Below are 27,751 nucleotides of genomic sequence, written 5' to 3'. Positions count from 1 at the left end.
GATCTGTGTGGGGTGTAAGCCTATGTGGTGGAACAGCTAATTGTCGTTTCAGTGAATGTACACCAATCGTGAAGTGTGATGGCTACGTGTTGGTCTCAGAGTGTAGACAGGTAGGCTAGTGATGAGAAGGCTTTGTGACTCAACTGAGTAAGAGAGAGAAAGAGAAAAAGTTAAAACAAATTTCAATAGATGAAATATTTTCTATAAATATTTTCTATTAATGAAAAACTGTTTTCAACTCGTGATGTGAAGACTTTGTCACTCAACTGAGAAAGGGAAAAGAGAGAAAATGTTAAAACAAATTGTAAGGGTTTTTTTTTCAATTTAGAGAAATATTTATTTAAAATAAATATTTTCTATTAATGAAAAGCTGTTTCTAAAATAAAAGAAAAGAAAATATATATATTATTGTTTATGTTCGCAAGGACAATAAGACAATAATAATGCTGATACCTCTTTTCTTAGTTTGACAGGATTGACACCACACACCTTCAGTTGAACCGCTTACCAGGGATGCTGTGAAGGCAACGGTTGCTCAACACTTATCTCTGTTAAATGTTCTTGGAGGAAATGTCAAAATTTAAATTGCGTTTACAAATGCAGGGAGTATGGAGAACACAAAAGGGTTTGATTATAATCAAAAACCTAATGAATTGTTTCTTTGGAAAGATTGTGTTTCTCTTTCTTTAGAATTGATTGATGGTTCGTCCAAGCTTGATCCCTATAAATGTGAAGAATAGGATGGAAGAAAGCAGGAGAGAACAGGAAAGACGTGAGGAAAAGGAAAGGAGAAGGAAGGAGACCGGATCCACAAATGGCTCTGAAGCCTTTGTCTAATTACGAGTATAGAATTGGTAGTTGATGAACAACTAACACATGAGAATAAAATTTTAGTAAGAGAGTGTTGTCTCTGATTGGTTTGAAACTCGTAATAAGTTATCAATGTCTCCTAAAAAGGCTCAGGTGTGTCGTTCCTAAGCTAGAATACAAAGAGGAAAGGAAAAAGGTAAGAAAATGAAAGGATGAAATAAGGAAAAGGGAATTAAACAGAGGTGAATGAATAAATAAAATAGAGTGGCTAAGTGAATAACCAAGAAAGAAAAGAAAGATAACGCAATAAAACAATGAGCAAATGTGAGTCAAAATTAGGAAAAACTTTGGTGGAATAAGTTTGCTTAAACTTCTAAAGTTCAAGGCTTATTCATACCTAAAGTAATTCGATCTAAAATAGTATTTTAGATTTATGAAAATTATGAAATTAGAAATAATGGAAATTTGGAAATGTTGAGATCATTTAAAATTACTTTCTAGGAAAACGTAGGATTTCAATTTAAATTTAATTGGTTTTATTAAATTCAAATTTGACAATTAAAAATTGTAAACCAGTATTTCTTTTTCAAGTCAAATGCAGGTAAGGCAATTATTAATTGTAAACCAATATTTTCCCTTTCAAGTAAAATATAGGTAAAGTAATAAGTGAGAAAGTTAAAAGGGAAAGTATAAAGGAGAGACCAACAAGTGTACATAAAGTTAAAGTGTTTTAAGTGGTTAAATCACTTTATAGTTGCTAAAACAGACACTGCGTTCACACGATGTTAACTAGATTAGCTTTGAGGCTAAAGGCTTTAGCATACGAACTTCAATGTAAAAACTACAGAGGTTAACTTAGCAACACTGTGCGGTTTGTTTACAATGACGTTCTTCCGGAAGCGTTGGTTAAGACTTCCGTGCCACGACTGTAACTATGGCGACCAAACAAAATGATAGTGGCGAACATGTGAATTACATCAAATACATGTAACTGTACAAATGAAAGACACATGCACGTACAATCAAGCATTACGTGAAATGTCGGCGCATTTCAACTCTATAAATAAGAGACACCACTCGTAGCTGTTTTACGACGTGGGGCTTAAACTTAAAGTGATAGCTTCTGCTGTAATAGATGAAAAATCGCGACCTCGGCGGGTCTCTATGTGCACGCAAAATATAACAGGTTCAAAAGCTTCACTTGATCAGTTTCAAATCACTTCCCATTAAATTGTGCTCGTACACACGTAGTGTTACACGAGCTCAAACAAGCAAGCGTATAGCGTTTAGCAAGGGAGAATATAGCAGATTGAGTACAGTGGAACACGCACTATAATCAGTTTAGCTATAAATATAAAACAAGCAAGCGTATAGCGTTACTGGTTAACGAAGGGAAAATATAGCAGATTGAGTACAGTGGAACATGCACTATAATCAGTTTAGCTATATAAAACAAGCAAGCGTATAGCGTTACTGTTTAACAAAGGAGAAAATAGCAGATTGAGTACAGTGGAACACGCACTGACACTTTAGCTATAAATATATAGTTTTAGAAACAGATCGAGGAACACGCTCAATCTTGCCGTTCTGTGAGGAGAGTATTCGTCCTACACAGAGGTATCTTAACTATTGCAGTTTAGTTTCAATTCAGCTCTCTGATACACAATAACGTTATTATAGCTATTTGAATGACGCTGGAACACGCAGACATCAGGATAGCTATAAACAAGGCATTTTAGAATTTAAGGAACACGCTTAATTCTTACCTTATTGTGATATCATAGATCTGAAATTTACTGTGCAGACTGGAGTTTAGAGACAAGACAGCAGACTGGGGTTACAGCTCTCACTCATTCAGGCACTCGTTCAAACGGACCGCACCGCGCTGCATACGTCACACAAACACTGAGGGGTTTAATAATTTGCGTTGATAAAAAGAAAAATGACTTGATATGTGCTCCAAATTTAGATTAAACTGCCCGCATTCTCCACCATTACTGTAGGGAAAACACCCTAGGAAGTAAAATGAGCTCAAATGAATAAAGAGTTGTTTAGATTACGACCGAGCAACTGATTCGTCCAGCGTTCATTTGCTCGAGCCGTAATAAGCTCTTGTAACGGATATAAATATCCAACAATCGTGAAAACACTGATTAGAGCACGGTAACTTGAAATCGACAGTTTAAGACATTAAATCATAAAGCACATAATACAAGACACTTTCCTTTTAAAATCTACAAGAAATTTTATTTATTCTAACACAAACTAATCTAACACAAAGGCACGCACATACACACACACATTCATACGCGTTGCAGTAAGAAGGAAATGAGAGAGAAAGAGTTTTGAAAGAGAGAGAGAGAGAGAGAGATCTGATTAACCGAATTTCTATCAATGCATTTCAAAGACCAGAACGAACCATGAATCATTCATTTAAATGCACCAGTTCAGTTTTCATCTGGAGGTACTTGCTTGCGTTGACTTAAAGGTGAATTTCCCTCGTCGTGCAGAGAGGGGTTTCCCAAGTCGATGATTGGTCCAGATCAGGTCCGTGTGGAACAATGAAGGAAGTCTCTTTGTCGCTGGAGTTGAAGCGGCAAAAGTCGTTGGTTGAACTTTGTGGCGAAACTTAGGACACAAGACTTTCAGCGGTAAAGGAAAATTAAGTAAAGAAAAGAAAAGTGAGTAAAGGTTGGATGGCTTGAATGAGCGGCTTGTCTGTTCTTCTTGTCACTCCATTGTTTTTGGTACTTGTCTCGGCTTCTTTTCCAGAACAGAACCAACTCCTTTCTCGTTTACTAACCAACTTCTCCCGTTCACTATCTTGCAATATGATCATTTAAACTTAGTTGTTTGTCACCCCTCTGAGGAGTCCTGGCCAATCAGACATTGTCCTGTTTCAAGAGGGCCTTCCTCTGCCCCCCATAAAACATAAGTGTTACATCCTGTTTCTGCTTCAGCAGAGAGTGCCATTTTAACATAATTTCTATTAAATGGAATACAATACATTTTAAACAGATTTCATTCAAGTCAGGATATAGGAAAGGGGGAAAGAATCAAATTAAGTCCAAATAAGGGCATACTTTCAGTCATTCAGTCAAGAGTTAACACATTTACATGAATTGTGAGTGTTCTAAAGCCTAACTGTTTACAGGTAGTACTTGTGGACACATAATGCAAAATGTATGTAGTTAAAAGATGTTTGATAAGTCCGTTAAAATTGTTGGAACAATTTTGAAGCAGTTTTATTTGTTCAACAGTCTCTTTGGCTTTCCTGTGAAGTAAGGAAACAAAAGGGTCTGGATTGTCTCTCTGTCTTCTTGGGTGACCCTTTGGTATGTCGCTTCTTCTACTATCAGGAAGCATGTGTCGTAAAAGTAATCAGCCTGGCTTTATCTGCAGACGGGCCGGAGCCGGAACCTCAATTCTGAATTAGAATTATGTTTTGAAAGAATCATCTGAATGATTCATTTGTCTGGTTCGTCCACAGTTCCTACAAAATCTATGGGGTATTTTGAGCTGAAACTTCACAGACACGTTCAGGGGACACCTTAGACTTATATTACATCTTGTGAAAAAGGGTTCTAGGGCACCTTTAAGTGAGCTTATGAGATCTTCTCTCACATTTTTCAGTTGTATTGACAATTGTACATTTTGTCATGTGTTACATCTATTGAGAGTCCATTGGAAAAACGATCTATTGATATTTCTGACTGTTACTTCCACTTCAGTGACGTCTTCTGTCCGAAGAAGGCCTCCAAGCTGCCTCCCCATCGGCCATGGGACTGTGCCATAGATCTCATCCCCGGTGAGCCAGTTCCCAGAGGGACAATCTATTCCCTGTCCATCCCGGAGGAGAGGGCCATGGAAGAATACATCACTGAGGCTCTATCACAAGGTTACAACGCCTGTCTACTTCCCCTGCTGCGTCCAGCTTCTTCTTTGTTGCTAAGAAGGACAGAGGCTTGCAGCCTTGTATTGATTACAGATCACTCTACAAGATAACAGTCAAATTCAACTTCTGGTGTTTCCAAACAGCACAGCAGTAATGACTTTATGAACTTCTTTACTTGCAAGATTGATAATATTAGAGAAAAAATTATAACCATGCAACCGTCTACTACAGTATTGTGTCAGACAGTGCATTGTAGTGTCCCTGAAGAAAAAATCATTTCATTTACTGCTTTAGGAGAGGAAGAATTGTCTAAACTTGTTAAATCATCAAAATCAACAACATGTCTGTTAGACCCTATACCGACTAAGCTATTGAAAGAGATGCTTCCAGAGGTCATAGATCCTCTTCTTAATATTGTTAATTCATCTTTTCACTAGGATACATGCCAAAAACCTTTAAGCTGGCTGTTATTAAACCTCTTATTAAAAAACCACAACTTGATCCTAGAGAATTAGTCAATTACAGGCCGATTTCAAATTTAACTTTTCTGTCAAAAATACTAGAAAAGGCAGTTTCATCACAACTATGTTCCTTTTTAGAAAGAAATAGTATCTGTGAGGATTTCCAGTCAGGATTTAGACCGTACCATAGTACTGAGACTGCTCTCATTAGAGTTACTAATGATTTGCTCTTATCATCAGATCGTGGTTGTATATATATATATATATATACCCACTGAGCAAATTACATCCAGAAGACGTCTTTTTGAGGTCTTGTCTCAGGTTGAAAAGACGTCCACTGAGGGACCAGAATGAAAGTTTTTATGACGTCTTTTTTTGACGTCTTCTGGACACCTGTATAGACGAACACGCAGAATAACCAAAGGAGAAAAATCACAATTTTTAAGCCACCATCGTGGAGATGAGTGTTTGCTTTAGCTGGGCTCTTGACCCTTGCCTTATTAATATTAGAGTTTGTTTGGGCTGTTGTAACTGAGTCATAACAGCCAGTAAAGAGACATGATCAGGTGTTGATTATGGTCTCACATAATCATTATTTGATCTGAATCACTGAACTCCTTTAGAGCCCAATCTCTGAGTTAGATTTACATTATTGATTACAGCAGCACTGTGATTCTACAGCACAAGATCTGCTTTATCAATATAATATAAAGGATTTCACATGATAAAAAAATCTTTCTCTTAGGCACACACAGACATCAAGAATAAGCCTGTGAATCTCAATGACGGTGACAAGCAACATATTCTGATCAACAGATCAACTCTGAACATTAGAAAACAAGCTACTAAAAAGTCGCATAAACAGAACAAAATAAAATATGAGAATAAAGGAAATTACTAAGACAATTAAGCTCATAATTTATTCATACAGCAATGCATTATGGGAGCCATGGATGAATTTTGATTGGTGGCTCCCAGAATGCACTGCAACATGCTTTTTGATGGTCACCACTGTTGAGATTCACGGGCTGATTCTTGATGTCTGTGTGTGCCTAAAATGAATACTTCTTTTTTGTTCAACACACCTTTTCTGAAATCATTTGAATCATATTGTAAAAGTTGATCTTCTGCTGTAGAATCACAGTTCTGCTGTAATCAATAATGTAAATCTAACTCAGATATTGAGCTCTTCATGAGTTCAGTGATTCAGATCAAATAATGATTATGAGAAAACATAACCAACACCTGATCATTTGTCTTTACTTGTCTGGCTGTTATGACTGAGTCAACAGCCCAAACAAATTCTAATATTATAAGTCAAGGGACAAGAGCCCAACTAAAGCAAACACTCATCTCCACGATGGTGGCTTAAAAATTGTGATTTTTCTCCTTTGGTGATTCTGCGTGTTCGTCTATATCGGATGTCCAGAAGACGTCAAAAAAGACGTCATAAAAACTTTCATTCTGGCCCCTCAGTGGACGTCTTTTCAACCTGAGACAAGACCTCAAAAGACGTCTTCTGGACGTAATTTGCTCAGTGGGTAGGTTTGACACTATTGATCACAATATTCTATTAAATAGACTCGAAAACTATGTTGGCATTAGTGGAATTGCATTGGCATGGTTCAAATCATACTTATCTGACCGTTATCAGTTTGTAGTAGTAAATGATGAGAGGTCATATCAATCACAAGTTAAATATGGAGTACCGCAAGGCTCAGTACTAGGTCCGTTGCTTTTCACTCTGTACATGCTACCCTTGGGAGATATCATTAGGAAGCATGGCGTTAGTTTTCATTGTTACGCTGATGATACTCAGCTCTATATTTCTTCACGCCCTGATGAAACTTTCCAATTCGCTAAATTAACAGAATGTATAGCTGATATAAAAAATTGGATGACCAGTAATTTCCTAGCCTGGATGCCAGCCGAACTTAGCCCCGCCCACAACATTTTGAGGTCGGGGAGTTCGGTCTGGACTCGATCCGTAGAAGAGTAATTATGCCCTTTGCGAAAAGGTCAATTAGTTTACAACAATGATGGCTGTTGTTGAAGAACTGAGATGTGTAGATTCCGCCATCGCGTCCATTATAGAAGATATCGACAGCACATTAATTTTAAAAGAGGAACAGAGGACCGCGATCAAGGCATTTGTCGATGGGAAAGATGTCTTTGCCGTCCTTCCTACGGGATTCGGCAAAAGTTTGATTTATCAGCTGGCCCCGATGGTCGCTAAGAAGAGTTCTGTTGACAACTATGCGTCGCTCAACATACGTCACTTACTCTGTAGCTCTGATTGGTTGTAGGTCTATCCAATTGAGGTCTTTCCTGGATCGGTTGAAATACGCCCCCATAATAAAAGCCCAATGGAGCAGTATCAGACTCATATTCGAACTAGAATTGAGTATGACTACATCAGGCTAGTAATTTCCTACTACTATATTCAGAAAAAACAGAGATTCTACTTTTTGGACCGAAAACTACTTCATGTAATAACCTAGAATACTGTCTAACACTTGATGGCTGCTCTGTTAAGTCTTCGTCGTCAGCTAGAAACCTGGGTGTGCTCTTTGATACCAATCTTTCATTTGAAGGCCATGTTACTAGCATCTGCAAAACTGCATTCTTCCATCTTAAAAATATATCTAAACTACGACATATGTTCTCAATGAAAAATGCAGAACAGTTAGTTCATGCGTTCATGAACTCGAGGCTAGATTACTGTAACGCTCTACTGGGTAGTTGTTCCTCCCGCTTGATAAATAAACTACAGCTCGTACAAAATGCAGCAGCTAGAGTTCTTACTAGAACTAGGAAGTATGACCATATTAGCCCAGTTCTGTCAACACTGCACTGGCTTCCTGTTAAACATCGTATAGATTTTAAAATCTTGCTAATTACTTACAAAGCACTAAATGGTTTAGCTCCCCAGTACCTGAGCGAGCTCTTAAATCATTATAGTCCTTCACATTTATTGCGATCTCAGAATTCATGCCAGCTGATAATACCTAGAATATCAAAATCAACTGCAGGCGGTAGATCCTTCTCCTATTTGGCACCCAAACTCTGGAACAATCTTCCTAGCATTGTTCGGGATGCAGACACACTCTGTCAGTTTAAATCTAGACCAAAAACAGATCTCTTTAACCTGGCATACACATAACACATTATCAATTTATATTTTCAAATCCGTTAAAGGATTATTAGGCTGCATAAATTAGGTCAGCCGGAACCGGGAACACTTCCTATAACACCAGATGTACTCGTTACATCATAAAAAGAATGGCATCTATGCTAATATTAGTCTTTCTGTTTATCCCAAGGTTTACCGTAGTCAACCGGATCTGGGCCGTATCCAGCTGAGACCGAGGACCGGCACCTTGACACGACCACAACGCAGCCCTGAAGTATCAGCAGAGATCGAGTCGACTAGATCATCCATTGTGAAGACATCATCAACACGACAGCCAGTGCCACAGTTCCTCAACAGACCGTCCATACCGGCGTGATGAATACGATCCTCAACTGGATGGAACTTAAATAAATACTTTGATTGTTGCGATCCTATCAGACTTATGATAGCAACCTGATTCGTAACAAAGCACTGTTCGCCAGAGGAGAACTGGCCCCCCGACTAAGCCTGGTTTCTCCCAAGGTTTTTTTCTCCATTTTAACACCTGTTTGCCATCTGATGTCACCTGATGGAGTTTGGGTTCCTTGCCGCTGTTGCCTTTGGCTTGCTTAGTTGGGGACTTGACATTTGATATTCAACAGTGTTTTGATCTGCCTGCATTGACACTATTCTTGAAGAGCTGCTGACTTGACTTGCATTTCAGTTTGAACAACACAATACAAATTGTGTCAAAAAGGAGAACAAAAACTATGTGAGTGTAGAATGACTGCTTTTATTTTTTAAATTATATTGATTTAGTTAGGGCTAGGAATAACAATTCTGAATCAGACAGAAAGACCTGATGAATTGGATAGGTGTTGATGTTTTATTGGAAATGTTTAGTCACCATTATGGTGATCATTGTTTTATTTAGCTGGTCAGTTTGAGTTATTTTGTAACAGTGTTTGCAAGAACACATCATTTGTAGCAAAGATTATTGTAAAGAAAAAATGATAATCTCACACACTAGGGTTTCCAGAAAATAAGTCACATTGGTCAAAACTGCATTGTTGAACATGATGCATATTATTATTACATTCAGAAATAGTGTAAAATATCTGCAAATGAAATGTTTATAAGCATTGTTCTGTACTTCACTCATGTGTGAAAATCCATGTAAAACAGTATCTTCACATTTGAAAAAACACCGCGGTCATGCTGATCGACAGCCCTACAATTTAAAAGTGACCTGTGTTTAGTTGACTGTGTTTCAGTTTTATGATGAATAGGATGCAGGGTTGAGTTATCAATGCTAGAGTTGTCTGTGTTTGCCCAAGTTTTGCATGCTTGACGTTTAATCATAAAATCTTAATAAACGTGGGATTTAATGTGAGCATTGCATTATGTGAACTTTTACACAATGATGTTTGTATGTCTAACAGGAGGATGTCTAACAGCCAATGCAGCGGCAGCCGGAGAGCAGTTGGGGGTACGGTTCCTTGCTCAAGGGTCTCACCTCAGTCGTGGTATTGAGGGTGGAAAGAGCATTGGACATTCACTCCCCTCACCGACAATCCCTGCCAGACCTGAGACTCGAACCCATGACCTTTGGGTTACAAATCCGACTCTCTATCCATTAGGCCACACAACTGTTCTACTGTACAGTGTTAAATTAACACTTGTCATGTACAGTATAATTTATGTTGCAATATTAGTGTGAACATGCTTACTTTCCACTTCTGTAGTTTTATTACAAACCAAGTGAACGAGTAATTTGTCTTTTATAAATTGATTTTAACTTGTGCGCATATGTGTCATCTTCTCTGCATTACTGAAAACCCATGATTTTATTCCAGTGCTTACTTATGATTTAATAGAGTAAAAAAATGCAGCCAAAGTTAAAAAGAGTAAAAATACAACCTATTTGTCCTTGTTAAAGACAACTCAAATTTCACTGATGCCCGCACATATTGCTGTTTTAAAGTGTGTTTTTTAATGATTATTTTAAATATTATGATTGAACATTTTAAAATTAAATTTTCATGTATGTAAATGACATTCAAATACAGGTTGAGCTGTATATCCTGTAAATATGGCACAAAAGAGTAAATAAAATAATGTGTGATGTTTCTTGAAAATGAAGAAAGTGACACAGTCCACACACATGCATGACAAATACATTCAAATCTGGTTCTTCTGTGCAAAATTAGCCTCTACTGAAATTATGATTGATGTAACGATTTATCTCAGCAACATAAAGCGCTAGTTATCCATAAAGAGTTGAGCTGTGTGAAGCTGAGGTCTCTGTAGCACAAGTTCAAGAGGAAAAACCTGCATAATTCAGCTTCTTCAAAGATACTCACTTTCCACAAAGATAGTCATTTTATCTTCCACATTACAAATGTTTCTCAGCAGACACAAACAGCATATAAAATATTCACACATGCTCCTCTAAACCACAGGCACACACATTTGACACACACTTGACATTTGATATTCAACAGTGCTTTGATCTGCCTGCATTGACACTATTCTTTAAGAGCTGCTGTGCAGCAAAAATTATGTACCAGTTATCAATGTAAAGCTGCTTTGACACAATCTGCATTGTAAAAAGCGCTATAGAAATAAAGGTGACTTGACTTGACACATTTAGATGTCTTGTGGAATCTTTGGCTCCAGACAGCAGGAAACACACATAAAATGTGTTTGTTTAAAGAAGAAAGTGCACAATTTGTATGTGTATTGTATCACAAATTGAGCTTTAAAGCATATCTAATAATAGTAATAATTATTATTATTATTATTATTATTATTAATAATAATAATGTGAAACAACATGTAAGACATGTTTCTAAGGCCATCACTGGATTGTTTCAGAGCAGAGACTGGAGCAGATGCGTGACATGAGAGAATTCTGGAGGTCAGATGTGTCCAGCAGCTCATTTTTATATTTACATGTATAAACATGCATTTCCTTTAACACACAATTACAAACAGCAGTCATTCATCCTCAGGAGAATAAACATTTGATTAATAAATTAAATATTTGCATTGCATGCTCTCAGAAGTTTGACTGTCAAAGTTGTGGCTGCTCAGCAGGTCAATGTATGGAACTGTATTACTGTGTGAGGAAATCACATGCAAACACTGGACATTAGGTTTAGATCAGATACAAAGATCCTGTGAGGAAACTGCCCCAAGGACAAGATATATTTGAATTCATGCCCATTTGTCCTGATGTGTGGAAGATTATCTCTCCTCTTGATCTTTCTCTCACTTTCAGTTCTGAACACAAAGGCTTTGAAAAGCAATCAATGAACCATTCTTACACTGTGAAACATTTTAGTGTGGAATTACAGTATACTCCAGGTTAATAATTGCATTACATTCACAGTAATTTCACAGTAGGACTTATATTGTATCTATATCTGCACTCTTGGACATTTCTTGTAAAAACATTACAGTACTTTACTGCCAATTTCAGTTAAGTTTATAATATTGTACTGTAAAAGTGAGCTTACAGTATTGAAAAAAAATATTGTTTTCTACAGTGCATATGTACTATGAAGGTACCCAGCATGCAGTGCGGCATGAATAGATGATGCTGTGGAGTTTCTTGATTCTTCTTGGTTTTATCTGTGCTGCTCAACTTACTTTTGGTTCACTTTTAGCCGTTTGTGTAGTTTATTTTGTAATGTTCAGAACTGATCTGTTTTATTATTATCATTTATTAAGTGTCATCATTGTTGTGTTTTGTATGTCGAGGTGTTATTTGATGGTAGAAATAAATCTTGTGTTGTAGGATGATGTCAAACCTTTTTTAACATTAAATCTCAGCATCTGCTTAATATCATGAAATATCCATCTACAAACAATTATGAATTTGAAATAAGATATTGGTTAATCTTTATGCGGAAATAACACTGATAATAAACAATCTTCAAAAACAACTTCAAAACAATTACAGTAATAAAAAATATAATTTCTTGCATTCACAGTGAAACAAGAGCAGTAAAGTACTGTGATGTCAGCATCATTCTGATGTACATTAGCAGTAAATCATGAGAAAATGACCCAGCATGCCTTTATTTCACTGTACATTTTCTATAATTTGTTGTAAAATAGTTCTCTTTAATCCTGTAAATCCCTGGCATTTGTTTTACAGTGTACATCTGGATTAGAAATTAAATGCTTTCTTTGAAATATATTATATAAAGGCCTGTGATATTCCAGTGTTTAGATGTAATGCAGATATGTCCAAGTCAATGTAAGCAATAGCTTGTCTAATAAAACCCAAAGAGCAATCTACTATTCAAAAAAATAACAGATACAAAAACATTTACTTGTTTATAAAAGAAATGTCTTCATCTCTTTATAAAGTATTGTACATAGAGTGCTCAATGTTGTTTGTAGAGAGAGCTGAATAATATCTGCTTAGGGTGTTTGTGTCCAGTAACATTATGTCATTGTTTGATGACTGTTACGATGCTGTTGACAGAGTTTATAGAAGAGGTATGGCAGATACTTTAATTTCTTGTACAATATGTTCATAGAGCATTATAGTCTGATTAAAGTGAGTTAAAGTCTTTATTTGATGGAATACACTGTTCTCATTTGTTGACACTGTGTATATTAGGAAATTGTGTAATGTGGAAACAAAAGTAGGGAGTGTGAGTGTGTGATGGAAAAAAAAAAATATCATATGTGCCAGCAGAAAACACTGCCTCTGTGTGCAACACGGTATGAGGTTACAGAAGCTACCGTTCTGTTCAAAAGACTCATTAGATGCTTCACTTTTTATGCACTGTATTTTTTTTTATCTCAGTTTATTTAACTAATTAATAGTTTAGGTCCATTTTACTCTGACAAATGACAAAACAGAAAGTGTAAAGTAGCTGTGAAAGTGAATGTAAATATATAAGCACAGCTGATTATATGGTCCTTCATTAAACAGAAGAACAAGATCTACTCGATTCTGAGGTGTTTGTGTTTCTTGTTCTGAAGTGTGTGATCAATATCAATACACATCCAACTGAAGCTCAGTACCTCACATTAGAATATTAGAGAAAAAGACAAATGAACAAACAAGTGAAAGTGAAAGTGAAAGTGAAGTGACATGTGGCCAAGTATGGTGACCCATACTCGGAATTTGTGCTCTGCATTTAACCCATCCAAGTGCACACACACAGCAGTGAACACACACACACCGTGAACACACACCCGGAGCTGAAATTAATGAGATAATTAATTGAATACCAGATAAGTAATTTGGCAATATAAAGTTTTAAAAAAGATTAAGCTTCTGCACACAAACACTTTTAAATGCACAAAGCTATAGGCTAAACTCGTAAATGAACGCCATTAAAGGTCTTTGGTTTTCAGTAGGAAAGGTGTCATTTAAGCTAAGTTAATAAATATTTTTTACAACAGAAGTGATTCAATCAAAACCTACTTTAGCTTGATAATAATATTTTCTTAGAGCTGCTGTGAAGCCAAAACAATGTCTACCTTTTATCACTGTGAAGCTGCTTTGAAACAATCTGTATTGTGAAAAGCACTACAGATTGTATATATATATATATATATATATATATATATATATATATATATTTATTTATTTATTTTTTATTTTTTTTTTATTTATTTTTTTGTAAAGCATTTGTTATGGCAAGAGAAAATATGATCATAATAGTTATATTTTAATGATGAGATTTACAGCTTGAGATCCAGCAGTGCTTTTATATTCTTTTTATTTAAAAAAAAAGAAGAAAAACACAAACACAGACATCAAAACTCAGTGTATGAACTTCAACAATGGACAATGCTTCATGTTGCAGTGCCTGATGGGAGCCACCAAATCAAAACTCATCCATGGCTCCCATCATGCATTGCTGCATGAATAAATTATGCAGTTGAATTGTCTATTGTTGAGGTTTATATGCTGATTCTTGATGTCTGTGTGTGTTTTCTTTATTTTTTTATTTTTACAAAAGCACTGCTGAATCTCAAGCGGTAAAATCATAGATTTGCTGTTAATTTTACAGATTTTGCTGTGTTCATACAAACATTCATACAAAAGCCATAAATTTACATTGTTCTCTGATAATATAATCAGAATTGTGTTTATAAAACATGATGTCCATGTCAAAACATTTAACAGGAATGTTTTTTTTTTGTTTTGTTTTTTTCAGGATTACTGTAATGAAGGATGGAGTCTACTGGAGGTGAGCGTAGTGAAATGATGAACCCAAGTGCAGTTTATTGAAAATAATCCAAAATATGAACAGGAACAGAAACACAGACGTGACGTGACTTGACTTGACTTGACTTGACTTAACTAGTGCAGACATGAACATGAACAGACTTGACGAAAACACTCACCGACAGCAGGTTACATTTACAATACATGACACAAACAAGCAACATGAAACAAACTACAAAATAAAAGACATGAAATCAAAAACATGAACACAAAACCAAAACACCCGTGACAATTACATACACTCTTAGAAAGGATTGACTCAAACTGTGTTAAATTCTTACACATCAATGGGTGAGTTTAGGGACGACACTTGTTGTGTTAATTCTGACACATTCACTGAGTCAATGATTTTAACACAGTGAATGTGTCAGGAAGATTAACCAGAGGTGTAGTCAAGACCAGACCCTCCAAGACCAAGACCATTCAGGAGGGAAGTTAATGAGATAATGAAGTCATTAATCAAGCAGTAGTGATGAACACCTGCTGTTAACAAGCAGAATCATTGAAGGAAAGAGGAAAACAACAACAAAATAAAACACCTGTGCTGCTTCTGAACATGAAGATCAAATGATCAATGGTCTCTTTGTCAAGTCCAGTCAAAAAAAAAAAAAAGAAAAAAGAAAAGAAAAAAAGGCTTAAACATCAGAGCTTGTGTTTTGGGACAACACTTGTGTTCATTTTGACACATTCACTGTGTCAAACACAGACATTAAGAATGTGTCAAAAAGCATTTGTTAAAAAAAACAACTCAGATTGGCTAAATTCTTACACATCAGTGTGTGAGTTTAGGGACAACACTCATTGTGTTAATTTTGACATTCATTGTGTGATGATTTTAAAACTGTAAATGTGTCAGGAAGGTGATCTGATGATAACAAGCAGAATCAAAGGAGAAAATCACAATTTTAAGTCACCATCATGTGGATCGGTGTTTGCTGCATGAATAAATTATGAGCTGAATTGTCTTAGTAATTTCCTTTATTCTCTATATATATTATTTTTGAGAACAACTTTTAAGAAATCATTTGGATTATATTGATAAAGCTGATCTTCTGCTGTAGAATCACAGTGCTGCTGTAATCAATAATGTAAATCTAACTCAGAGATTGGGCTCTAAATGAGTTCAGTGATTCAGATCAAATAATGATTATGTGAAAACATAACCAACACCACCTGATTGACTTTTGATTTTTTTTTTTTTTTAGGCTGTCATAACTATATATATATATATATATATATATATATATATATATATATATATATATATATATATATATATATATATATATATATATATGTATGTATATATATATATATATATATATATATATATATGTATATATATATGTATACATATATATATATATATATATATATATATAATATATATAATATTAATATATTTTGTACTGAGGATATAAAATGTTTTATTCCAGAGCCTGAGAAACAACAGTTATGGGAGATCATTAATGATGAATTGCAAGACATCTTAAAGAAATACTCCTTATTCTTCTCAAAAAAACAAATGAAGGTATGCGAACTACTCGTGAACATTACATCATGAATGTTATTTAACTTTTCACTTACCTTTTCATTTTTCACAGCCAATATGTATTAAATGTGGATTGTAATTATTTACCATCAAACTTAAATGTAACACCTCACATGATGTATATGTTTAAAAGTTTCTTCCATTTCATGGACATAAGCATGAATGTACTTTATATTTCGTGGATAACAGAAAGCACCTTTCATGGAAAAAAAATGCTGAACTAAATCTCTTACATGTTAGAGTGATAATCTGGTGTGTTTTGCTAACTGTAGATTTTCAACGACCCCATTCATGGTCACATTGAGCTGCACCCCCTGCTGGTGAAGATCACAGATACGCCTCAGTTTCAGAGACTCCGTCACATTAAACAGCTCGGAGGAACATATCTGGTGTATCCGGGAGCTTCTCACAATCGCTTCGAACACTCTCTTGGGTGAGATATTCTTATATTCACAGCTGAAATTTTTGGTCATTTAAAGTAGTAAGTACATTCATGCTTATGTCCATGAAATGAAAGAAACTTTTAAACACATACATCATGTGAGGTGTTACATTTCAGTTTGATGGTAAAGAATTAAAATCCACATTTGATATTAATATGCAAAATCATTGAAGGAAAGAGAAACAAGAAGAACAGAATAAAAGAGAGACACAACATCATACTTTCTGTCATACTTTCTGACCCCTGGACTTTCCACCTCTGTTCCTGCTAAAACTTGATTGTTAGGGCATAACGGTCACATGACATGCAAGTAAACAAAAATCTTTGGTAACGCTTTAGATTACAGCCCGGAAAGTACTGCGTAATTATAACGAATTTACAGCATAACTTTCAATAATTATAGTGTAACTCTACAGTAAGTATGTGTAAGTATAGGGGAACAATATGTAAAGTATTGGGAATAAAGGGGTAACAACCAGGAAAATAACAAATTATTTATACTGTAAATATTTTATAACTAAGGGGTACGTATGACATATAACTAAGGGGTAAGTATGACATTACGGGCCGTAAATTAAAGTGGAGCTTGTTACCCTCTTATTTCATATAGTTACAGGGTAAGTAATTAATAAAATGCAAACAATCTGATATCACTGACTCCGAAACCTTTATTTGAAAAACAACTTTATTAAAAACAGGTCTACAACACTTATTATTATTTTTTTTTAAATCAACTTTTCATTTCAAACTCTAAAGAGTTACTTTCCTGACAGAAAGTTTTGTCCATTTTTTGGTTGTTGTTGTTTCTCGCTTGGCTTCCTCCTGCTCTTGTTTCTCAGCTGATGAATCTTAAGAAGGAATCCCGTTGCTGTTCTGTATTATAAGAAAATACAGTACACCCCAAAATTTTCTCATGGTTTAGGCTATTCATCTTTTCGTTTCTGACCAACTGTCACCAGCGCCTGCATGAGAGTCGACTTTGCGTTTGACGAAGCATATTGTAATGAGCAACATGAAGCAGATTCGTGTGAAACTCGCGTGAGAACTGCCGTCTCTGTTATTCTGTCTTGTTTGTTTCTCATTCTCAGTATCTGTTATTCTGTGTATTTTGTTGTGAGCATTACTAAAAAAATAATAATAAAAAAACTGACGGCATCCAACATCTGCGTGAGTTTCTCGGCACGCTTACGTCACGCTTCAAGTTACGTCAAGCATGAACTCTCAACCCTCGCATGCACGCGCAGGAGACAGTTGGTCGAAAGTTTTAAAAATATTAAAATATTTGGTATTTTTCTTACAAATATGTATCGTTTCACTTCAGAAGACATCGATTCATCAATTAGGGTCGTATGGATTATTGTAGTTATTGCTGTTTGATGCTTCGACTTTTAGGAACACGTGAGCTTGCATTATAAAGCGTTCCCAGATGATTTATTTTTTTCCTAAAATCCTTTTTGTGTTCATCTTAAGAAGGAAAGTCGTATACATCTCAGATGGCATGAGGGTAAAAGATGAGTAAACGGTGAGCACATTTCCGGGTGTACTGTATTTTCTTATAATACAGCATAGCAAATGGGATTCCCTCTTAAGATTCATCAGTGGAAAGAAAGAAAAAGAGGAACAAGAGGAGGAGGAAGCCAAGCAAGAGAAACAAATAAGAAGTGTTGTAACTTTAAATTTGTTTTGAAATAAGTTGTTTTTCAAATAAAGTTTTCCAAGTGATATGACTGTTTGCGTTTATTTATTTATTTTTTTATTTTTTATTAATTACTTACCCTGTAACTATATGAAATAAGAGCGTAACAAGCTCCACTTTAATTTACGGCCCGTAATGTCATACATACCCCTTAGTTATATGTCATACGTACCCCTTAGTTATAAAATATTTACAGTATAAATAATTTGTTATTTTCCTGGTTGTTACCCCTTTATTCCCGATACTTTACATATTGTTCCCCTATACTTACACATACTTACTGTATAGTTACACTATAATTATTGAAAGTTACGCTGTAAATTTGGTGTAATTACGCAGTACTTTCCGGGCTGTAATCTAAAGCGTTACCATCTTTTTGCTCGATTCAGTGTTTGTGGTCATGAAGTGGTGTTGTTTGTGTGTTAGTGTGGCGTATTTAGCAGGTTGTCTGGTCAAGATTCTTCATGATAATCAGCCAGAGCTCAAAATCACCAAACAGGATTTCCTGTGTGTTCAGATCGCTGGACTGTGTCACGACTTGGGTGAGTAACACTGATGCTTTATTAATTTATTATTGAAATCATCATCACATGTTTGTATTATTATTTTTTTCTTAAGTACTGCTCATTACTTTGTGTAATTATTTGTTTAAAAAATATATTTTAAAATAAATGTCTAAGTAGATAAAAACCATCAGTAACAGAAACACATATTTAAGCATTTAATATATTTAACTTTTTGTCTATCTATCTATCTATCTATCTATCTATCTATCTATCTATCTATCTATCTATCTATCTATCTATCTATCTATCTATCTATCTATCTATCTATCTATCTTTAGGTCATGGTCCATTTTCCCATATATTTGATGGTCTGGTTATTCCTAAAGCCAAAAAGATTAAACAAATAAAAGGTAAGTGTGTCAGTGTGAGATTAATTCTAATCAGAAGGATCTGTGGAAAAATTCTTAGTCATGTCATTATGTTTTAAATAAATAAATAAATAAATAAAACTCTGTTTTGTGTGTGCATGTCTGATAAGTGAACCTGAAAGTGTTCAGTAATGTGCAAAATATGACTTACAAATCATCTGAGTCCTGCTTCTTATTCTTAGGCTTGCCTGATGAAATCCCTGAGAAGTGGAAGGTGAGAATGAACACATTGCCCAGTTTTCTTGACATTAGAGGTTTTATAAAAAGTAAGTAATAAACTCAAACGATGTTTGAATCATTTGTGTTAGATCATCCAAAACTATTTGAAAGTTGAATAAGACACACTTAGACATCAGATCGTCATGCTAAACATGGCCAAAGTTTCAAAACATGAGCTGAACGTATGACAGAGTATTTCTGTGGCAAATATGCAACTTCCGCAAACTCATGCAAATTCACTTTTCAGGTATGGCCTTTATCACGTAATAAAGAGTAAAATTCCTTGTATAGGCACTTTTCTCTGATAAACATACACACACACATCACCCAGAACAAGAGCAAGAGTACACCCATCAACACGCTTCATTCAGAATATGGAAGAAGAGAGATTTTTCAACAATGGCTGTGTTCCAATTCAGGGGCTGCACCCTTTGAAGGCTGCATACATCATTGGTCTCGTTTAAGAATAATAGCCATTAGATTGCAAAGTAAGAAAGGAATTACAGTATTTTACACCTCAAAATGAATACCAGTCAGTTTTATTACAGTTACTTTTCTTAAATATGACATCCTTGATGAAGTATTCAGCCTTCAAATGTGATCTCCGGAGGACACAGCCTCTGAAATGAGACGCAGCTCCTGTCACCGAAGGAGTGTGTTTTTGGTTGTGAGGGAAAGATTAAAAGCTCGTGACTCTGCCCACGGCACGCCTCCAGGAGCTCGTCTTTTTTCTAGAAAGACTCGGTTTAGCGTATCTATATTTTATAAATATGATAAAACTAAAGACTTTTTGGAGATATGAAGGAAGCATTGTTACTCTATATGTACTCAAGATTAACATGAGATTGACAGAAACTGTGCGTGTTAAACCTCTGTTAATTCTCAATAAGAGCTTCTGTAGACGTGTGACAGAAATAAAGTCAGTCTGGTTAGTAATAAGTGAAGCTGGTAATGCTGTTTGTGGAGTTGTTGAATCAGATCTTCAGAGATTTAATGTCTTTTATCTTCAGTTCATCTAAGGCTGTGGCTGAAGAAAGTTGTAGTTTGTGTTCTTATTTCTCTTTCTTTCAGTGTTTGTTCACAGCAGGTGTTTGAATGATTGAAAGAATGTTTCAGGAACATCATACTAACCTTTAAATAACATTCTACTAACATTAAGGAAACTGGACATTTTCATGTTCTTGGAATGTTACAAATCAACGTTCCTACAATGTTGAATTTTAGATCAAAATTAAGTTGAAAGAACTTTTGAGGAACATTATACCTTATAAAAATGTTCCTGTAACGTCAAGAAAACTGAACATTTTTAATGTTCCCAGAACCAACACTGAAGCAGTGTCAGAGTTAATGAGATAATTAAGTGATTAATTGAGTGATGATTGACCATTATTGAAGATACTGATGTTAACAAGCAAAATCAAAGGAGAAAACCACAATTGAGTCACAATAATGGAGATCCGTGTTTGTTTTAGTTGAGCTCTTGACCCTTAAGTTTTTAAGTTGTTATCATCTGGTGTCTCCAATAATGGTCAATCATCACTCAATTAATCACTTAATTATCTCATTAATTTTAACACTACTTCAGTGTTCATTTAACACTCTTGAGTATGGTTTCAGATATACTCCCAGGGGAGTTCATTTAACACTGGAGTTTTTGCTGTGTGGACTCTGTATTTGATGTATTTAAGATCTCATGTGTCTTTGTGTCTTTACTGCAGCATGAGCAGATGTCAGTGCAGATGTTTGATGACATTGTGAAGAGTTTGAAGGCTGAGAATGAAGATGTGTTGAAAGAGCATGAACTGGATGATAGAGACGTCCTCTTCATTAAAGAGTTAATCGAAGGGGCAAAAGCTTCAGCTGCTGAGGTTCATACTGATACTCCAGATGTGTTGATAAATCTGAATGATACCTTTAGTGGAAAATGTTGAAGTGAAACAGACATGCTTTTCTTTCCAGTGGACATATGAGGGCAGAGATGAAGACAAATCGTTCCTGTATGAGATTGTGGCAAACAAACAGAACGGCATTGATGTGGACAAATGGGACTATTTTGCACGGTAATTATTATTAGACATTTTGATTGGCTGATGGCAACACAAGAACAGTAGCAAATATCAGACCATATTCACAGCTTGAATTCAGCCTTGTTTTAATCTCTTGTAGGTCACAGTAGGTCCAAATAAAGGCACCTATGAACTAATGCAAACAGAGACAAGCTGATATTTATATATTATTTATCTATCCATTGTATTTTATTGTATTTGATACTCATTTCTCAGAGACTGTCATCACCTCGGCATTCGTAACAGTTTTGACCATCAGCGTTTGTTGAAGTTTGCTCGAGTCTGTGAAGTGAACAGGACAAATCACATCTGCTTCAGGGACAAGGTACATGATACAACCCAAAAATTGACATTTCATTATTTATATAATTTTCATAATATCTTTTTTGATCAGCTGTGTGTTTAAAAATGTGGTGATTTGTTTCTTTGGAAAAATCTAAAGAAAAAAAAAAAGATAAAAAGCTGTTGAATTAGTAATTGTATCATGGGATCTGTGACACTGGTGTTTGTGTGTCTAACAGGAGGCAGATAATGTTTATGACATGTTTCGCACCCGATACACTCTCCATCGCCAGGCCTACCAGCACAAGATCTGCAACATCATTGAAGAAATGTGAGTCTCTCTGTTTGCAGTGAACGTCCCGCTGTACACACTTTAACATCCTTTGTTCATTTATTATTCTTTACATGACCTTACACAAATTCTGCATTAGACTATTGACTGCACTTGAGGCTCTATGAAATTGGTATGAAAATTCCATTTTTTCCCCCTGTTTTAATTTTTCTAGACTCAATTTTAATGGTTAACTTGAATTTGATTAATCAAAACTCATATCTAATCAATTGAAATCATAATTTTAAAAAAAATAAATTTTCTGTTGTGTATTTTATTCTGGTAATCAAGTGAAGGCATAAAACATGAATTCATCTTTTAATCAAATTCAAATTAAACAAACCCATTTTTTGGCAAACATAGTGCTGCACAACATAGATTTACTGATTAAATTAAAACATGGAAGAAAACATTTATTATTACATGGAGATGAAGTTCATGTGTTCATGTCATTATATAGTGAGACAGTGTTGAGGAAAAAAATAATCTCTTTCTTGCAAATGAAGTTCCAGAGTTCCAAAAGTCAAAATTAGACTTTATTGAACAAAACAACAAAGTCAAGACGCCTGCAGGACATCTGAATCTGTCTCTGACCATGGGCCACTTCACTTACGTTTCCACAGCATACATGGTACAACACACTAACTCATTTGTTTTTCTATGTGTCAGGTTTGCTGAAGCGCTCGTTCTAGCTGATCGTGACCTTCATGAAGGAAAACCTGAAGATATGCTGAAGATTTCTGAAGCCATAAAGACAGCAGAGGAATACAGCAAACTCACAGGTCAGCTGAAAGCATCATTTTCCATTTTTATCTGTAAGTAAAATAATGTAATGGTCTGAAGAAATTCATTTGTTAATACTTTTTATTCTCTCAGATGAGATCTTTGAGCAGATCTCGTCCTCCACTGCTGAAAACCTGAAGAAATCCAGAGACATTCTGGACAAGATCGTCAGAAGAAAACTGCCAAAGTTTGTGGGAGAAGCTCGCCTGACTGAGAAAAATATGTCAAAGGTCAGTATAGAAAAATATGTTGGTTTAGTGACTATCAAGACAGTATTTACTGTACAGTACTTAACTAACCCTTTCAAATCTAAAAATTCAGGAAGAGCTGTCGACAACATGGAAAGCCTCAGTACAGAAGTACAAGCTTGATAACCCAACTGTTTCTCTGAATGCTGAAGATTTACCAGTTTATGTAAGTTATGTAGTTATTCAGTGCTTAAACTAGATTGAAAGTGATTAAGAAGCAGGTTGTGCTCAGAAATAAAACATACAACTGTTTAGTGAATTAATTCCTTAAGCTGATCATTTCATCTCTTACTCAGGTGGTTGATCTGGATCATGGCATGAAGGACAAAAACCCCATTGAATCTGTCTATTTCTACAGCAAGAGGAACCCCAATGAAGCTTCTACCATTAAAGATTATCAGGTAATCATGTTTTAATTTAGACCATTGTAGCCATTGGAGCCATTCATTCCTTAACAATGGTGCTTTTAGTAAACTAATTGGACTGCAGCTTGAGCTTTGTCTTGTTGGGCTCAGTGAAGTTTATATTGTAGTTCATTTACTTCATGATCAAGTATCTTTAGAAAACACATGGTGTGATTGTTGTCTTGTATTTACAGCTGTCCAGTTTCCTGCCGAAGACATTCAATGAAGAGCTTGTCAGAGTTTATTACAGAAGAACTGATGATCAGACAGCTGAAGATAAGGAGCAGGAGAAGAAGAAGGTGGAAGAGGCGGAGAAGTGCTTTCAGATCTGGTGTTCAAACAATTTTGGACTTCCCTAGACAGCTGAACTACACTCTCAGAAAAAAAAGTACAAAATTGTACCTTTAGGGGTACAATGGTACAAAGGTACAAATTTGTACCCTTGTGATTTGTACCTTAAGAGACCAGTTTTGTACCTTTGGTGACAATTTTGTACTCTCTCAGAAAATAAAGTACAAAATTGTACCTTTAGGGGTACAATGGCTTGTCACTGGGGCTGTACCCTCAAAGGTACAAATTTGTACCCTTGTGATTTGTATCTTAAGAGATCAGTTTTGTACCTTAAGAGACCAGTTTTGTACCTTAAGAGAACAGTTTTGTACCTTTGGAGACAATTTTGTACTCTCTCAGAATATAAAGTACAAAATTGTACCTTTAGAGGTACAATGGCTTGTCACTGGGGCTGTACCCTCAAAGGTACACATTTGTACTCTTGTGATTTGTACCTTAAGGGATCAGTTTTGTACCTTTGGTGACAATTTTGTACCTTTATTTAACAGTACAAAAATTGACCCTTCAAAAGAGTACAAAATTGGCTTTTTGACAGCGTTCAATCGTTGACTATAATGAGATATATATATTTTACACACACACACTGAATTAAAATCAGAATTTATTAAATCCTTTTCATTTTCACATTTTACAACATTTCATTTTAAACGCATTTTTAAACATTCCATATGAGTCCATCTTGCCGGGTGTTAAAAAGTAACACTGAAGCAGTGTTAAAGTTAATGAGATAATTGATTGATGATTGAGTGATGATTGACAATTAGTGGAGACACCTGATGTTAATAAGCAGAATCATTGAAGAAACAACAAGAGAAAAAGAGAGAGACACAACAACTACAACTGACTTCCAGCCATTAAACATTATTACACTTATTATTAACCAGTTTGATTTGATTTCTGTCATACATCAACAAAAGTTAATATTGATCATTAACAGATGTTTAGATGTTAATGTTTTAATGAAAGTTTAGTTTGAAGTCACCATGATGGTGAAAAGCATTTCCTTTAGTTGGGCTCTTGACTCAATTTATTAACATTAACATTAATTTATTAACATTTACATTTATTAACATTTTATCTCTGGCTGCTTCAATTTTGTGTTTGTAGAGCACATTTGTTATGGCCAGAGAAACTATGATCTGAGCTGTGTTTCCCAAAAGTGCTGTGAGCCAAAGTTGATCAATTTAGGTTTACAATGCACTCTGAGGTCTGAAAACGCGCCGGCGCGTTTTGCAGGTTTTTTTTCACATTGCAACAAAACAGACTTAAAATACTCCGTCATTTTTTGTCATAGAGACATAAGTAATATATCAATTGAAACTATAGAATATCTTCTTTTATTTATATACACTCAAAGTAAAAACAAAATGTTGTGCTTTTTGTAAAATAAAGAAAACTAACATGATGCGTGATCTCTCCTCTCCCTCTGAACGAAGTCCAATCTGATAATTCTCAGAAAATGAACTGTAACTTAGTGAATACTAATCACAGAAAAATTAAACTTATGTCTAAAAAAACGTTAAGATGTCAGGTTTTAAATCATGTAAGTCAAATCGAAAACAAACCTTCTGTGTTTATGTAATCTGTATGAAAAGAGAGCCATGTCAGAAATCCGTGTTTCAGCTCATTATCCGCTAATGCGGCCACGCCCACGGAGCCAGCGCTATTCAGACGCAAATTCAGAGTCAATACATGCATTTATTATCTCAATCGTGTATTTATTGTCTTGAAAAGTGTTTATCTGGATGTAAAAGTCATGGTTAGCGATCTCTAGAAGACATGCAGTTAGTTCCTGTTTTCTTTTCTTCTATAGATGAATTTTAGATGAGTTTTTGTTTCTTTACCGCCCTCCGGCTGCAGTATGAATTGGAAACTCCATTCATGGAATAGCCTCTTCTTCTTTTAGATGAATTTGTGGACTAAAATGCACAGAGCGCCCTCCGACTTCAAGGATGAATTGAAAACACCAGCGCTCATAGTAATGACAGTGAATATTAAATAAATATTAAATAAATATAACTCCTCTGTATAGAAAATTGACATAAGCACATGAGAATCCAATATTTCTCCAAATGTGCATGCTTTTAAACTAAAAGCCTATATTCAGACTCTTTGCATCACAGAAATACATTATATTTTAAAGTATAATATAAAACCATTACTTTATATTGTAATAATATTTTTCTGTATGTTTCATATATCATAATGAGCTTGAGACATCACAGAAGGTTTTTTTCACAGCCTACCTGACTGAAATGCCTCATTAATATGCAAGTCATTTCAGCTCATTACTATCCAATTCTTTTGTCTTCTCAGGTGAGAATGGCCCATTTTCAGTGGTGATTCACGCCTCCTCGCATACCGTGTTTCTTGGCAAAAAGTGTCTTACAAAAACTAAATCAATATATTGTTTTATATGAAGAAGTAGGCAGCATAATTTGTACATAATTTTGAAGCAAAAACTCTAGTCTACAACCTCCAATACCCAAAAGTCTTGTGAACACAGATTTACTATACTTTTTTTGGCCTTATTTCAGTGACTTAAGTTTTTTGTTTTTTCAATAACCACGCATAAATGTTATTCCTTCAAAAACACAAACATGTACATACATGTTCCTCACATATTATTGTAGCCTAGTTTGTGCTGAATACAGTGTAATGACACTTTTGTCATTTATATGTTTATGAACAACTGAAAAAAACACAAATGTCAGGGCATGTCAAAACTTCTCCAAGCCCCAAATCAGCCTCAGACTCCAGAGGGTTAAGTTGTACTTAAAGAAAGTACACTTAAATGACAATATTTACTAACACGCTTGAGTGCACTTTTTAAAAATTCACTTTGTAATAATGTCTAATTAAGTTGTACTTAAATAAAGTACACTTTAATGACAATATTTATTATCATGCTTAAGTGCACTTTTTAAAAATGCACTTTGTAATAATGTCAAATTAAGTTTTACTTAAAGAAAGTACACTTTAATGACAATATTTATTAATATGCTCGAGTGCACTTTTTAAAAATGCCCTTTGTAATAATGTCAAATTAAGCTGTACTTAAAGAAAGTACACTTAAATGACAATATTTACTAACACACTTGAGTGCACTTTTTAAAAATACACTTTGTAATAATGACTTATTAATTGTACTTACAGAAAGTAAACTTTAATGACAATGTTTATTAACACACTTGAGTGCACTTTTTAAAAATGCACTTTGTAATAATGACTTATTAAGTTGTACTTAAAAAAAGTACACTTTAATAGCAATATTTATTAACATGCTTAAGTGCAGTTTTTAAAAATGCACTTTGTAATAATGACTTATTAAGTTGTACTTGAAGAAAGTACACTTTCATGACAATATTTCTAAACATGCTTAAGAGCACTTTTTAAAAATGCACTTAATTTTTACCTAATTATGACTTTATAGTGTTTTAAATAAGTAAACTTATTCTGATGTATTGACTTATATATTAAAGCACATGAAAAATAATTTATTTTAATTTCAACTTAAGTGTGTTGTCCAAGATGACATTTGTTAATGTATTTTAAATGTGTTTAGTCTTTAATAAATACTGTGTGCATTCATACACTTGAAATTTATTTTTCTGAATTTCAAAACACTTGCTTATACAGTGTATAATCCTGTACAACTTATTGTTGAAATTTTTATCACCAGCTCCTGCTCTAAACTCGACTAGTGTCAGTTTTCTACATAATATTTGACATAAAATGTTTTTTTTTTTTTTTTACGGAGTGTTGTATTTGTGATACTTAATGCAACAGTGCTGTACTTTACATATCTGTATAATACTTATAATATCATTGTTGTTCTAAGTTGATTAAACCTATTTAATTGCAAGCAAAAGTTTAACAGATCTAAAAAAAATAATTTGAATT

The 27,751-nt window shown here is 34.8% G+C and overlaps 1 protein-coding gene across 1 annotated transcript; it reads left to right on the top strand.

The window, feature by feature from the left end:
* The first annotated feature begins 78 nt into the window (after positions 1–78).
* Positions 79–23,856, top strand: LOC137032474 (deoxynucleoside triphosphate triphosphohydrolase SAMHD1-like). The gene is made up of 17 exons (XM_067404238.1): positions 79–110; positions 4,542–4,708; positions 9,721–9,804; positions 15,977–16,071; positions 16,365–16,525; positions 18,657–18,772; positions 19,075–19,146; positions 19,347–19,378; positions 21,102–21,251; positions 21,343–21,443; positions 21,666–21,774; positions 21,971–22,062; positions 22,732–22,844; positions 22,939–23,075; positions 23,167–23,259; positions 23,390–23,494; positions 23,692–23,856. The coding sequence occupies exons 1-17, from the start codon at positions 79–81 to the stop codon at positions 23,854–23,856; spliced, it is 1,824 nt and encodes a 607-aa protein (XP_067260339.1).
* Positions 23,857–27,751: the final 3,895 nt, after the last annotated feature.

This window comes from Chanodichthys erythropterus, chromosome 12 (assembly GCF_024489055.1).
Source record: "Chanodichthys erythropterus isolate Z2021 chromosome 12, ASM2448905v1, whole genome shotgun sequence".
Lineage (NCBI taxonomy): Eukaryota > Metazoa > Chordata > Actinopteri > Cypriniformes > Xenocyprididae > Chanodichthys > Chanodichthys erythropterus.
The sequence above is the reverse complement of the archived record's forward strand: the minus strand, read 5'-3'. Positions and strand labels throughout refer to the sequence as shown.